The 16,300-nt window shown below is 42.9% G+C and overlaps 1 protein-coding gene across 1 annotated transcript in view; it reads right to left on the reverse strand.

Moving 5' to 3' along the window:
• Positions 1–16,300, reverse strand: part of TMEM175 (transmembrane protein 175) — a 20,668-nt gene continuing 4,368 nt past the window's right edge. Inside the window, exons 3-10 of the mRNA XM_048503704.1 lie at positions 15,566–15,663; positions 13,912–13,963; positions 11,032–11,067; positions 9,283–9,366; positions 7,969–8,133; positions 5,450–5,528; positions 3,115–3,244; positions 1–2,317 (exon numbers count right to left, since the gene is read on the reverse strand). Coding sequence (XP_048359661.1) covers positions 1,654–2,317; positions 3,115–3,244; positions 5,450–5,528; positions 7,969–8,133; positions 9,283–9,366; positions 11,032–11,067; positions 13,912–13,963; positions 15,566–15,663 — 1,308 coding nt within the window. The 3' untranslated portion in view covers positions 1–1,653. The remainder of the gene's footprint in view (positions 2,318–3,114; positions 3,245–5,449; positions 5,529–7,968; positions 8,134–9,282; positions 9,367–11,031; positions 11,068–13,911; positions 13,964–15,565; positions 15,664–16,300) is intronic.

Genomic DNA, 16,300 nt, shown 5'->3' on the forward strand with positions numbered 1-16,300 from the left:
TTAATTTTTAAAAAGTTTAATCAAAAAGTACTCAGTTCATTTTAAACAAGCAAAGATCATTAAAGAAACACCTATTGGATTTGAGGGTGAATTTTAATATGCAACACAATGATTTCCACACCTGAAAAATTATTCCATATAACAACACGGGTAGCATCGTAAGTCACTCAAAACACAAACATCATTTTACGTCCATAATAAAGTGCAGTGAACAGGAAAGCAGAGAAACTTTGTAAACTAGCTCATGTAGGGCTTTTCAAGGGGAATCTCTGCACCATTTTTTTAAAGATACAGAATCTGAACTTTTCCTGGGGAAGTGGTGTCAAACTTTTAGGCCCCGCTCTTGCTTCAAGCTAATGAAAATATCCATAAAAAAGAGGCAGCTTTACAGCTTAAGCAAGGCCTGGATGACTGCACCTCCCAACTGGACAGAAAAACTTTGGGAGAAAAAACACTATAACGATAAGAGGGAAAACGAGCAAATTATTAGACAGTTGACTAACACGCCTACTGGAATGCACTTCCTTTCTTTTATCTGGGCTGACCTACGTTTACTATCCAGCTGGGTCTTGTATGGGTCTTGTATGAAGCCCTGCTTGGAAAACACTGAACATCCCAATGGCGCCAGCTTCAATTCTGGATTGAAGCCAGCATGAGATCTGGATGAGGCTGATTTAAATCTTAAAATTTCTAGGCACCTGGGAAACCCAAGTATTTTCAGTTTTTCTAGTCGTGAATGAACTGTTTTCTTGGCAGCACCGGCTTCACAATCCAATAGTCACTTTTTTAGTCTCAGTTCAAGCGCCAGACAGCCCCTTACCGTACAGGTCGACTTCTTGTGGCAGGTGTACATCTATCAGCACTGATGCATCCTATAGTACATGCTCACTTTATTTTCTAATACCTGTCATCCTGGTCACAGTGAGCCAATGAATTTCTGCCTATCAGCACATGGCTTTTATAGAGGATAACTAGTACCTGACTTTATTTGAACCCCTCACAAACAAAGAGATAAAGCCACAATATTCTCTCAAACCTCCTGCTCTTCCTCCACAACTATTCCCAGCAAGAAGACCGAGACTGTCAAATAGAGAAGATCCTGTTAACCTCACCCACCAATCCACATGCTAATCTGTACGTAATGCATGGGGACAGGGGCTTGGGTAGGTATCCATTTAAAACAGGACAAGCTTAACTTGTTCCCAGAAATATGTGATCCAAGTTGAGTTAAAAAAAACCCACAGAATTAAAATTAGAACTTGCAGCAAATGTCAGCTACTTTGCCATCTAAACATTCCACACGGCTGCCTTGCTGTGAGGCCTTGAATGCCCTTCTAAAAAATTCAGCCTCTTCAGAAAACATGAAGGCCTTCCTGCCTGTTCAGGAGGTTGCTCCAAAAAACAGAGGCAACCAAAAATGCCACTGAGCCATGACTGATCATGCCCAGCTACAAGAGGGACAGACAGAAAGCAGCAGTGTGATGATGTTCAGTTTCTGGGAGTTTGCATCAGTGATCTGGTTATACTGCAAGCATTTGTGTTGCTTGAACACAGGGACCGAAGTTATAAGTTGAATATACCCAGCTGACGAAGTCAGATGAGTTCGAGGCATAGCAATCCCACCGTTACCATGGTAAAAGTACAGCAAAGTTCCTACGACAACGTTTCGGGAGGAGACAAACACGCTTCCTCTTCTTCCGAGACATTCTCCCGTGGCCTGGACAGGGACATGATGTGCTTGATTGCCATCAGAGCTATTCTGACAAAGATACGCAGCACGAGGAAGGCAAATGGGACAATTATCTGCATGAGATGAAAGATGGTGGCGCTCAGTTCACCGAGGATACAAGTCAGGAAGAAGGCAAACAGGCTGACGCAGGGGTAAAGAGCAAGCTTGGCAAACATAAAGGCATGTTCTTTGCCGCCGTACCTAGCATAAGGATGCAACGTTTCCCTTTCGTAGAACAGAGCGGCGGTCCATATGGCGAACTGGAAGATGCTACCGAAAAAAATAGTCACGCAGCTGACCTGGATGGTTTCTATTTCGTTGTGAGACTTCTTTGCAAACTTACTGGTCAGCTGGTAAGCGAGAGGGAGCCCTCCAATGAAAGCCAAGGAGAGGGTGTTCAGGAGGCCCATCAGTCGAGTTGCTTTCGTCACATGAAGGAAGAGTGAATGGTGGACAAACCAGAGAAGGCCAACGGTTACGAATGAGCCGAAGTAGGCAAGGAAATTTGGACCGTACTCGCTCAGAGCGTTGATGAGATGTCCTTGGTATTTCTCTCGCACTTCTTTAGCATCAGGAACATTATCTTCACTGTGGGGGGTGGGGGAGGGGGATAGCGTTAGGCTCTATACACAGGCATCAAGCCAAATCTTACAATGACACTTTCAATTTCTACATTACGTTTTTAATGTTTATAAATATTTGCTCAGCAATTTTGAATTCTGTATCCAGTACAATCCAATATACAGTGCCGTCCTAAACAGTCACACGCGTCTAAGCCTCTTGATATCAATGGGCTAAGAAGGGTGTGACTCTTGCAAATTATATTTATGTAAAAACAACATTTAAAAGCAAAAGACAGGGAATCTCATTCTTTTAGAACCAACCAAAATATCAGAAAACAATGAGAAAGCTTTTGAGCTCTACAGAACTCTTCATCAGGATGCTTTAAAAAAAGTGGAGATAGAGGAAAAATGGCATTTCATATCATAATATTATGGCCTCTGGTCTTCCTCTTGTGCAGAATGTGTTGTAGGCTAAGTGTGATCCTAGGCAAAATTACACCCTTTCAATGCCATTGAAGGATATAATTGCTTAGGACTGCTCAGTATATTAAGTTGTGTAGGACCGAAAATTTAAAATTGCTTTGCAGGCAGTATCAATGGGCCTGGCTATGAACTACAAATGCAAAGCAAAGTGGAAATTGTTTTTGAGTGCATTAGGCAGAGAGATCTTCCTCCTGTGCAGGCTAGTACAACTGTCATCTATGTTCAAGACAGCAGAAATGGATTTTTAGACAGTCACATACAGAAGCGCTATTTTCCCATGTAAAGTAACAGTTAAGTGCAACAGTGGATGTACATTTCATACGGCTGATGAAAACTTACCATATATCCAGAATCAATAAGGTTGCTACAATAGCATAAACTCCATCAGTGAAGGCTTCCACTCTTTCCTTGCTCAGAGGTTCGTTGAGATAAAAAGTAAATGACTCTAAAGGCAGCTCCTGTTCCCGCCCTGCAAACCACAAGTAAGAACATAAAAAAGAGCCTGCTGGATCAGACCAGTGTCCATCTAGTCCAGCACTCTGCTACTCTCAGTGGCCCACCAGAACCCTTTGGGAGCTCACGTGCAGGATGTGAAAGCAATGGCCTTCTGCGGCTGCTGCTGCTCCCGAGAACCTGGTCTGTTAAGGCATTTGCAATCTCAGATCAAGGAGGATCAAGATTGGTAGCCATAGATCGACTTCTCCTCCATAAATCTGTCCAAGCCCCTTTTAAAGCTATCCAGGTTAGTAGCCATCACCACCTTCTGTGGCAGCATATTCCAAACATTAATCATACGTTTCGTGAAGAAATGTTTCCTTTTATTAGTCCTAATTCTTCCCCCCAGCATTTTCAATGGATGCCCCCTGGTTCTAGTATTGTGAGAAAGAGAGAAAAAATTCTCTCTGTCGACATTTTCTACTCCACGCATAATTTTATAGACTTCAATCATATTCCCCCTCAGACATCTCCTCTCCAAACTAAAGAGTCCCAAACGCTGCAGCCTCTCCTCATAAGGAAGGTGCTCCAATCCCTCAATCATCCTCGTTGCCCTTCTCTGCACTTTTTCTATCTCTTCGATATCCTTTTTGAGATGTGGCAACCAGAACTGAACTCGGTACTCCAAGTGCATTCGCACCACTGCTTTATATAAGGGCATGACAATCTTTGCAGTTTTATTATCAATTCCTTTCCTAATTATCCCCAGCATAGAGTTTGCCTTTTTCACAGCTGCCATGCATTGAGTTGACATTCCCATGGAACTATCAACTGCTGAAGCATGCTGAAATGAACCTGCACAGGCAATTATACTGCTCTGGAGGAAAACATTGTTTTAATTTATTTACAGTTCTTTGGGTTTGTATACACTGGATCTCCACTACAACAGTTTTGCTCACCAGAGCAAAGCCCTCTAAAGGTGCCAAGCTGTGTATTCATAAAATCGGCAACTGTTTGTTCACGGACATTATGGAACCGTCTGACTGAGGCCAGTGTGAAGGCCTCCACGCGTCTATGATTTCACAGAATGTGCAAAACAGAGTTGCTAAGAAGGGCAATTTTGTGGAGACAGGAGAACTGTGACACAACGTCCTTTTCTCCCAATTCTTCAATCGCAGCCCTTCTGCATTATGTTTTACCTTGGTGGTTACAATTAAACATTACATTTTATAAATCACTTGCTTACTGACTGATTAGCTTTATTACAAATTTTATCAGATTTTGTAATTAGCTTCCTAACTGTCTTGAGCAGTTCCGCTGTAATTTGCCTTGACTCCTGTGAGAACGGCAGACTATATGTGAAAATAAGAATTAAAAAAAAAAGATATGTAGCTCTATCCTAACTGGAACAAAGCTCGAGAATGACCCCTTGTACATTTAGCCATCTATAGAATGAACACTGTGTTGTAAACAAAAAGACTGACAAAAAACCTAATAAAGAACGGAATAACGATGGGTTATTCCATCCACTAATAGGTTTTTGTCAACATTTTTGGTAACCTGTTGTTTCTGGGTTGAGGTTTTTTCCTCCCCTCCCTGAGTGTTTTGCACTCCGTAGATAGAACATCTGTCCCTTTTCCATCACCATAGCAAGAATGTGTCTGAATATCTGGAAAGAACTGGATATAGCACGCCCTTCCCATTTGGATGTTCATTCTATTACTGAAGTAATTTAAAGTGCAGGATGCACATAACCAGACTCTTTTCTCTAGAACAACAACATGACTTGTAAAATTTAGAGGGGAGCGAATCATGGACTGCAGTCAAATGTTGCCAATATTCCAGGAACCCAGAGGCGTAGCAAGGGGGGAAAACGCCCGGTGCACCAATGCGTCCTCTGCCCCCGTCCTGTCTGTAACGCCCTCGCCACACCCCCACAGGGGTCTGCACCCGGTGCGCCACGCACCCCCCCTGCCCCCTTGGAGCTACTCCTCTGCAGGAACCACTGGTGAGTGACACCCAGGGAACAGAATTTCAGGTTACTTTGGGAATGGGTACATTGCACTTCATGGATGAAAATCCTTGTACTATAACTGTGCCACTCATAAAGGATAGGGTGTTGGGTTTTGTCCGCAGCCTTGATTTGCAACTTGAGTGATCATAAGACTGTTGTTTTTTTCTCAGAGTTTCAGTCCTCAGCACAAAACTATTGTCTCCCATGTACCATCCTCTTACTCACCATCTATCCGGCTCGTAAACCAGTTGGTCAGGTGACGGATATGCGGGAAGAATATAATAAGTCCCAGGAACACGTAAGACTGCAAGGAAAGAGCACATTAATCCTTTAAGGCTTGGAATTGTTCTGTTTGTAGTATGAAACAGGATTAATATTTTCCTATATTAACAATATACCTTGGGTGGCATAAAGCTAAGAAGTGCCAATGTCTAATTCAACAAGAGCAGCTGTCAGATGAACAACCGCACTGCAGAGGTGAAATTTTCCAGTTGGTGCTCTATAATGATAGAGATGCAAAAATGGAAGTTAATGGGTGACCTGACTGGTACTGAAAAATCTATGTACCGGTAATACGGTAGGAACATCTAGGAAGGGCTATTCATTACACAAGCTGTGTGTATGTGTGTGAAGTGCTGCCAAGTTACTTCTGACTTATGGTGATCCTATGAATTATTGACTTCCAAAACGCCCTATTGTTAACAGTCTTGGCTTCCTTAATTGAGTCAAGCCATCTCATGTTGGGTCATCCTCTTTTCCTGCTGCCTTCAATTTTCCTTCCATTATTGTCTTTTTCAGTGGCTCTGGCCCTCTCAAAATGTGACTGTAGCCTCCATGTAGTCACTTTAGCTTCCAGAAATAGTTCAGGTTTGATTTGATCTAGAACGCACATATTTGCCTTTTGGCGGTCCATTGTATCTGTACCACTCTCCTCCAACACCACATTCAAAGGAATCCATTTTCTTCCTGCCAGCTTTCTTCGGACCTAAGATTTCTTGTCTCAATGGGTTTTCTCTTGTCTCACCTGTGGAAAGCTAGAGCTGGGGAAGGGCAGGGCAGAACCGGCCGTGGGTAATTGGCTTCAGTTTGTCTCTTTCCAGGAAGGATGGAAATAGGCAGTGATGTTGCAGCCAATGGATTTTTAAAAAAATTCATCCAAGCTACCAAAACAAACTTTTTTACTTGCGAAAGTAATGAAAAAACATCATTGATATGTTTTTTGTTCAGTGATTCAGAACCTGGTGAGTGTTCTGTAAAGAATTCCCCAACATTGTTGCTTTCCTAAGTCAGTGCAGTAATTCAGTGTTAGTTGGTGCAGTTCTAAAGAGAATTACTCCAATCTAAGCCCAATGAATGGCTTAGACTGGAGTAACTCTCCTTAGCCCTTTCCCCACTTACCTTAAGACCCGCGCTACTCGAGGAGAGTAGCGCGGGGTCCCTCGGCACTCCCCACTGAGAGGGACAGCGACAGCGCAGCCGCCCCGACGCTGCTTCTGTCGCGCCCCTCAGCGCGAGGCATTCCTGGCGCTCTTTCAAAGGGCGCCTTTTGATGACCCCGCGCAGAGCACGGGGTTGTGGGGACGCCCGGGTGCACGCCAGGGATGCCGGGCGCTGGGAATTGCGCGCAGCAACCCTCGGAAAAGGGTAAGTGGGGAAAGGGCCCTTGATTGCACTGTGCATACCATAACGGTTGAGCCCTAATGATGCTTTGGACGGGGGCTTCTACTCTCAAGAATGCCCGTCTTTAACCAGCCATGCACAATACTTACTGACTCCATCCATCCACCTTTATCCTTTCCTCCAAAAGGAAGGACTGCTTCCAGGGGAGAATATTTCATTATCTTTATTTTTCTTTCTTTCTCAGTGTAGAATCTACCCTGAAGCTACAGAACTCAGAACAGGGCTGTGAACTCATTACACAAAGACACCTGCTCAACCACCACCATCACTGTCAGTCTTGTCAGGCATTTTAGGAGATTATAAAAATTATGTGTTTGATATAGTCAGGTACAAACTGCAGGTATATGACCCACAAACAGAATTCACATTAGCAACTTAAGTCAACCGTACTATGTACTGTTAAATTACTGTTCACGGTTTGTGCAGCAATGTCACATGAAATGAAAGGGAGTCCAATTTATTTGGTTGCTGGGCAACAGTGATATTCCTGGAATTCCTGGGATTCCCTCCCCCAACCCCCATCAGGTAAATCCCATGACTGTCTAGACACTCCAGTATCACAAGCGGCATCTTCATGCACAGAAGAATTCTTATAAACAAACACAAAATCCTGCACTCTGGAATCACTTTTCAGAAAATGTTGCTGCTTACATACCAGGAGAAAGAAAGAAAGAAAGAAAGAAAGAAAGAAAGAAAGAAAGAAAGAAAGAAAGAAAGAAAGACAGACAGACAGACAGACAGACAGACAGACAGACAGACAGACAGACAGACAGACCAGTAAAGTACAGGACTTTGTCCTCTTCAACCACTTTCTCTTCTTCTTCAACTCCCCTGTCCCTCCCACCCCCCGAAGCAGTATTCATAGGGAAAGAGCTCCAGGAGCAATATCAGTGAGAAACTGGGAATCTGCTGTATGAAGGCGAATTTCCCCTTCCTTTGCACATGTGGATCTTTTAGGTGGGATCCACAGAACGGTTGTTGTATTTAGCAGACTGGCTTAATGGTTCAAGGCACAGGCCGGCACCTTTAGTGGCAAACAGTTTGGGAAGCCCCACTTAACTTACCATTGGAATGAAGAAGAATGAAAAGATGGCAGCAAAAAAGCTAAGGGTTGGTCCTCGCAGGATAATCTTCAAGATGTGGTACTTGTAAAATGCTTGGTTTTCAGACACTTGAATTTGATGATTAAGCAGATACGGGTGGTGGAATGCGTACATGACAATGACTGCCTGCAGAATGAAGAAAACTTTATATCAGTACAACACCTTACAGGTTATTTATTTATTTATTTTATTTATAATTGATTTTATATACCGCCCCTCCCCCGAAGGGCTCTGGGCGGTGAACAACATAATAAAGCAACAATCACATTAAAACCCCATTAAACAGCATTAAAACCCCATTAAAACAGCAAATTAACAAAATTACATTAACAAAATTACATTGGTGTCCAGTATAAAACTTCATAAACCCACCCTGGAAGGAAACAAAATCAGAGAGCGGAGGGCCCCCATCAATATTAAAGGCCCAGAGTGTAAAGGGGGGCAGAAAGGGGGGGAAAGGGGTGCTCATCAGTGGCCGGCCCCCCCAAAAGCCCGGTGGAACAATTCGGTCTTACAGGCTAGCTGTAACAGTCTAGCTGGCCTGCCCTACCATCCAAGAGGCAATGATTAAACGTAGACAAGCTGAGGCCTGTTCCGCACATGCAGAATAATGCGCTTTCAATCCACTTTCAATGCACTTTGCAGCTGGATTTTGCTCTGCGGAATAGCAAAATCCACTTGCAAACAATCGTGAAAGTGGACTGAAAGTGCATTATTCTGCATGTGCGGAAGGGGCCTGAAGCCTGCTGCAAGGGCAAGAGGGAGACAGATCTGTGAAGCATGCATGTGGCTTCAATCCGCAACAGTTTCCATTGCAATTTTTCCATGTGAATGCAGGGATTGTTAAGTTGCATTTGAGTCTATGCAGATATAAGATTTGAGACTTGGGCAGCCCCATCCAAAGCCCAAGGTGATGGTATAGGGCACCACTATTGCACCTCCCTGCCACCTCCGGAGGGCTTTCAGCTGGCATGGGGAGGTGGGAACAACAACAAACTTCCCCAGCTGGTCAACAGCCCTCCATGGGACTGAATGGACTTAACGTCAGCTTTCTGGATGACCTTGAACCAGTCACACAATTTCAGTCTAACCTACCTCACAGGGTTGCTGTGAGGATAAAATAGAATGGTGCACAGCATTTTGGTTCCCCCCACTGGGAGAAAGGTGCGGTGTAAATGTATTTATTTATTATCAGATTTATATTCTGCCCCATCTTGACCAACGTTGGACTCAATGAGATAACTAATTAAATACTGAGGTGAGCGACAACTGTACCTGGACAAAGCCAATTACAACAGCACAGCTACTGAACAGGAAAATGCCAAATGGAACTTCTGGAAAAGAGGCCATTAAGGAAAACTGCAAGGAAAAATGTGAGACCAGACACGTTATTCATAAGTAATTCATTTGCACACTGCTTTTTAAAAGTTATACTCCCACCCACCCTTTCATCTTTAGTTGTACCAAGAATATAATCTTCTAAACTTTGCATGTAAAGTCTGAAACAGATGATGAAGTACTCTGAAATCTGACATATATTGAAGAGAATGGAATTTTGTTAAAAAAAGAGCTGAATTTCCTATGATTCTTTACATAAGCAAATGCCTGTGTACAGCATTCTGCCAGAAACCAAATGGATCAGTAGCTTGATTCATGAAACAGCCTTTTTATACGGGAAAACTATTACAAGTCATTAGCACAAGACCATTTGAAAACTGATGAAAATTTCCTTAAATTATCTGGCAGAACACCATTTGAGCCTGAGCAGGAAGAGGCGGATGGCTCTGTGGTGTGGAAAAGCAAGAAAAAAACCTTACTTCCCAACAACTCTGAACCTGGGGCAGCCAAACTCTGTGGAAAGGGCCTTCCTTGAGTACAGACATAGCATGGTCCTGGGTGGCCCATTCCTTTTAGCAATATTAGCTTGACTGAGAGGAACAGGTTCAAGAGAGCTGGCAAGGACACACAAGCCAACAGTGTCCTGGATGCTAGCTTGGGGGTTGCTGGGACTGGTCTGCAGAATGCTCTGACTTGGAACAGAAAACTCTGGAGTTTGCTCTAATGCTATCTATACTTTCTAGCTTCCACATATACAAGTAGCATGGCAGGGTCCTAGGAGAGGTGAACTAGCACAGCATATTGGCGTGGGATGGGATAATGAATTAGAAATCCTGCACCATGTCTCTGCTGCATAATTTATTTTAGAGCATTGTTGAAGGCTTTCACGGCCGGAATCACTGGGGTGCTGTGTGGTTTCCGGGCTGTATGGCTGTGTTCTAGCAGCATTCTCTCTTGACATTTCGCCTGCATCTGTGGTTGGCATCTTCATCTTCTGAAGATCCTTTGAAGATGCCAGCCACAGATGCAGGCGAAACGTCAGGAGAGAATGCTGCTAGAACACGGCCATACGGCCCAGAAACCACACAGCACCCCACAAATTTAGAGCATGTTTAATATTACAGAACAAAGAGGTCATAAACATTTCAAGGAAACAATAACTTCATCTTAGCAACTGTAGCTTTCACATGGATTGAAATGTGGCTGGTTTTCTGTTTTCAGTTTGTGAAGCGTGAGCGATATTGAGTAATATTTGCAGCTGATGTGCACAGTCCATGAATATGTAGGGTAATTATGAGTAGATTATTGCATATATATTAAACTAGGTTTATACCTTTTATACCTTGTATTTGTTTCAAACCAGTTGGCTATTTTTTTGTCTTTATATCTTTTTATTACAATTCATCATGACTTCTATTTATTTATATGTTAGTTTTGATATACCACCCCATCCCCTAAGGGGTCTACCAGTGGTGGGATTCAAATAATTTAACAACTGGTTGTTTACAAGCACCATTTTAACAACCAGTTCTGCCGAACTGGTGCGAACCGGCTGAATCTCACCACTGGCTCTACCCTTTGTATACTTCTGTCTTTACAATGTTCTACAGTATCCCCTCCCCACTAGGTGCTAATAATCAAACAAAGCAGTAATAACAAATGTTAAAAAACACAGTAGTTGCTTACCGTGTATGGCAAAAAAGTAATCAGCATCATACAGGCCTAGGAGGAGGAAAGTGGGATTTAACATATGAAGTCACTTGTGAGGAATATTAATACAACGTATTTATTGATTGATTTGATTTATCCCCTGATTTCCCCCCCCCAATGGGTATATATTATTCTTCACCCAAGATGGTGCCCACCCCTTCCTCCCAGAGCAAGTGGGTCTATCCCTTCTGCTGTGGTGTGCTTGCCGCTTGCCAAGGCCAAGGGACATGGGACCAGGGGCAGGGGCGTACACCCGCACTTCCTCAGCCTCATTTTATCCTCACTGAAACCATGTGATGTAGGTTAGGCTAAGAATGTGTGACTGGCCCAGTGTCAACCAGTAAGCTTCCATGGCAGAACTCGGGGTTGACCAACTTCTTTGAGCCTGCAGCCACCTTTGGAATTTTTAGAGCGGGAGGTGAACACAACTCCAAAATGGCTGCCCCAGGTGATGGAACCAAAAATCAAAATATATGGGAGACGGAGCAAAATGCAATACATTCCTCCTTGTTTTGCAGTTGTGGAAAACCCTTTTATTTGAATGAGGACAACCAGTAAAAAAAACCTGACACCAAACACTAATATAATTTGATGGGCACCAAGGGAAGTACTGGCAGACACCATGGTCCTCATGGGTACTATGTTAGTTAACCTGTGCTGGCTGAACTGTCTAACATCTACATTGCACTGGCTCTCAAAAAGGGCCTCTTCACATTACTGTCTTGGCAATGCTGATACTCATTTCTGCACTGCAAAGCCCTAGGACTCGCTGAAGAAGCCTGTGCTGCAGTTTCTCTCCACATCAATATTGCCACAATTTTGGGAAGGAACATATGAGGCATATGAGAAAGCCACAGTATATTCTGGGCTTGCAGACCTTGTCTTTGTGGTGCGACAATGATTACCACTGGGCATGGCAACGTAAAAAGGAATCTCAAATAAATTATACTGTGTCGAATGATGAAGACTCTTGCTCCTGGGTTCTTCCCAAACCTAATCAGCACAGTCATGAAGTACACTGACAGTATGAAGAAACACTATCTCAGACATTCACAATCCTACATAGGAATCATTCCTAAAAGCTATTTAAGTCAATCGATTTTCCAGTTAGTCATGTAACAGGCTTTGTTCGGGGGTGGGTGGTTTAAAAATTAGATAGATAGATAGATAGATAGATAGATAGAGAGAGAGAGAGAGAGAGAGAGAGAGAGAGAGAGAGAGAGAAAGAGAGAGAGAGAGAGAGAGAGAGAGAGAGAGAGTATGAACTGCGCTGCATTATTAAAAGTAAGCTGTTTGAGCAAGAGCACCAGAACTTGAGTTTCTGGGGTGAGGAAATTTTGCTCTCCAATTTCTCGAGGCATTCCAGTAAGAACTTTCAGCATAGCCAAATGTTTATATCTAATACCTGAGCCTAAACTATGCCGTGCTCTTACACTTGCAAGATGCAACATCCTTCCTTCTTCTTTGAGGCAGGGGAGGGAACTGAAACTCCCTCACCATGAAAGACTGTGCATCTGCAAGATGAAAAGTCAAGAAACAGTTGATCCTCATTGCCCTCTGTACAGCATTGCCTGGTCTAGGTTGCTAGAACCTCTATTACTGGGCAGCAATGAACTTACTGAGCAAGAAAAGACTGTATTTCTTCTAAATGAGTAAGTTACAGATGTTCTTGAACAGACAGCTAAATTTCTTTGCTTTTATAATTTTTAATTACAATTGTAATTTAATTACAATTATTAATTACAATTGTAATTATAGGTTCTTAACTATATAACATTAGCACTGTGGTTATTTTAATGTTGATAGTTTTATATCTGTTGTGCTTACATTTTTTAAAGAATAACCTTGCTTAAATTTATATGCCATAAAGGTTCCATACCAACTGAAGTAGTCATGTGTTATCCTCAGACCACTTTCCTATTTCTTGCATTAGACCACACAGCTAATCCCATGAAAAGTTCTCTTACGCTAGCCTCACTAAAATGAATGCCTGTTTTGCAAGAGCAGAGTTCTTCAGCAACTCCCGTTCAATTCATTATACTGAAAAGGAGAGCTTCCTGCGAGGCTGTGCTTTAGCGTGCACTGTGCTCTGGAACACAGAATCATAAAGTTGGAAGAGACCCCCAAGGGCCATCAAGTCCAACCCCCTACAATGCAGGAACCCACAATCAAAGCACTCCTGATAGATGGCCATTCAGCCCCTCTTTAAAAACCTCCAAAGAAGGAGACTCCACCACACTCTAAGGTGGTGCATTCCGCTGTCAAACAGCCCTCACTGTCAGGAAGTTTACAACTTTCAATTTCGTAATACTTTTTTGCAATGTTTAATTCAAATACTTTTGTTGCACTGACTCAAAGTCACAGCAAACCACAAACTGTTTAATGATTGGGGACCAGAACACCTGAAGGACCATCTCCTCCTGGATTTATCCAGTGCACCAGTTAAGATCTGCCCCTCAAAGCCTGCTCTCCGTGCCCCTACTTTCAGAGGTAGTAACTAGATGCAGGGCTTTTTCTGTGGTGGTTCCTTGCCTTTGAAATGTTCACCTCCTTGAGGTTCGCCTGGTGGGTTATCGCTTAGGAACCAGGTCAGAATTTATCCTTTTCCCCAGGCTTTTAATTAGGGGCTTTATATTTCCAGGTTTTTTTTAATGGTTTGCTTCTGGTCTGAGGCTTGTTTGATGGATAATTTCATGCTATTTATGCCTCTCCGTTTGTTTTAATGGTGTTTTTTGATTGATGCTTTATTATTTCAGGTGTAACCTGCCTCATGCAGGAGTCTGAAGCGGTGATATAGAAATATCCTATACAAATAAATGAACTTTCTTTTAATAATTGTTGCAGATTAAGACTCACCAAGTTTAGAAGTGCAAGAACATCATCTATGAGTTCAATCACTTGAAAAAGTCTGCAAAGAGAGACAGAGAGAGGAAGCCATTGATGATCCTCTGTGATGAAAGAAACATAGGCTCAACCCACACACGCAGAATAATGCACTTTCAAACTGCTTTCAGTGCTCTTTGAAGCTGTGCGGAATAGCAAAATCCACTTGCAAACAGTTGTGAAAGTGGTTTAAAAACGCATTATTTTGCGTGTGTGGAAGGGGCCATAGAAACACTGACAGGCATATTTTCAAAAAGTACAGGCTTTAAGATCCATAACTGTCAAATGGATATTCAGGACTTTTACACAAATGTGGTCTTTTTCTCATTCAGTATACACTCCCTTTGGGTGTGATTCTTGGATATGTACATGATTTCCCTTCTTCGGCAGTCACCCTTTGCCCTTAGATCAGAAAATTGCTGCAGTTCCCAAAATCTGTTTAAGTGTGACTTTTTCCTCTTCCTTTGCAGGGAAAGTGAAGGAGATCCGTCTGTTAGCTTTCTTTGGGTTTTCTCGCTCCTCCCCACCCATACCACAGTAGTTCTTCCTACTATTTGGGTCACCATTTCAAAATGATCAGAAGGGCTCTTTAAAAAATATTAATGCTGTGAAATTGACATGGTTTAGTGATGCAATGCTAGACCAAGAATCACACCTGGAAGACTCAGACTTAAACCTCTTCTTGACCATGAAACTCAATATGTCACTCCGGACCAGTTGTTCTTTCTCAGCCTAACCAACCTCACAGGGTCGGTATGAGGATAGAAAGGGAGGTGGGAGAACCATATATACTATCCTGAGCATGTACAAGATAGACAGAGGCAAACAGAGGGAAGTATTTCTGCATCCAGTAGTAACCATCTTCTGGAATACACTGCCACAAGATGATGTCATGGTCACTGCTTCAGAGAGCTTTCAGAGCAGATTAGACACAGAGAATAGGTCTATCCTCCACTTTTAGCTAGGAGGTCTAGACAGTGCTTTCAGGCTGAAAGATGATACAGCACTGAGTAACACTTCCCTGATCATTAACAGTAACGTTACTTTGATGCCCTGCCTGTAAACCCCGCCGCCGCCACCGTGCACTGCCACCCACCCCCAGCAATCTTACTGGCCCTAGTGGCAAACAGAATATTTTTTGAAGGACATTTGGTCTAATTCAGCAAACCAACTTCAATTCTCATGATCATTTGCACTTAACTCGTAAACCATTTTATAGGATTGGGGGAGGAAGGCAGCTAGGAAGGAGAGAAAGAAACAAAAAGAGGTGGGGATATGGGGTCTGCCAGGAACGAGGGAAAATAGAAATAGTGTGATAGTGTGGGGAAATGGATTCAGTGGAAAATAAGGTGCCCTCTGCAGGTACTTGCAGGTTCCCCACTGTGCAACTGGGCTCATGTACCATGCAACTAGGACATAGTTCTCCTAGGTAGAGGCTGCCAGAGGGAAGGAGGGAGGGAAAACTGAAAAGATAAAAGGCAAAGGTAAATCTGCTAGTAAACAAGAAAGAGAGAAGGAAGCAGGAAAAAGACAGAGCCATGGGGGCCTTTAGAGAAGGGAAAGAAGAAATTGTGGGAAAGGGGAAATGCTCCCTGAAAGTCTTGCTTGTGCACTCCTAATTCCATACCTGACATGAGCTGCCCAAGCCACTGTTACTATTAAAAATGTCATCAGATAAACAGCAATTCTGGTGGCCAGCAGCTGCTGAACACTTTCATTGAGTTCCTGAAACAAAGAACAACATTTGTCAAATAGACACATCATTTATCAAAGAAATGACTGAGACATCACCTTGTGCATTTGCTTCTGAGAACAAAGAAAATATGCACTACGAGACAATTTCCATAAACGGGAGACTTTTCTACTGAAATAAACCTTCTATCAATACATTCTCTATTCATCTTTTCCCAGGCATCTCAACCAAGCTGGCACACAAAGCCCCCATGAAAGTTATGCAACAGTAAACCTGGGAGTCTTCAAAATGCTCTAGGTCTCCTCTGTGTTTTCAACCACAGTCTTTTTCTGAACCACAGTCTTCATCTTCAGGGTGACAGGTAAAACAGTGGAAGAACCTCAACCCAAGATTTAATGTTTTGCTTAATCCTGACTCTTTACTGAGCATCACAAAATGTACCCCTTCACACTGTACATCTTATGGGGAACTGTTATCAAATATACATTCCATTTCCTAACTCAAATGCCTTCTATGCCACAGATCTGACGCAGGGTACTTTCTAAGCTCAGTTTTCTCTCTGCTAAGAAACTGCTCCGGGGGTATTACGCAATAGCTTGGAAGTCATTCCGCAGTGAGCGGGAGCAAAGATGCGAGGCTATCTGTTATTTCCGACTGGATCTTTTATAT

This window comes from Sphaerodactylus townsendi, linkage group LG07 (assembly GCF_021028975.2).
Source record: "Sphaerodactylus townsendi isolate TG3544 linkage group LG07, MPM_Stown_v2.3, whole genome shotgun sequence".
Lineage (NCBI taxonomy): Eukaryota > Metazoa > Chordata > Lepidosauria > Squamata > Sphaerodactylidae > Sphaerodactylus > Sphaerodactylus townsendi.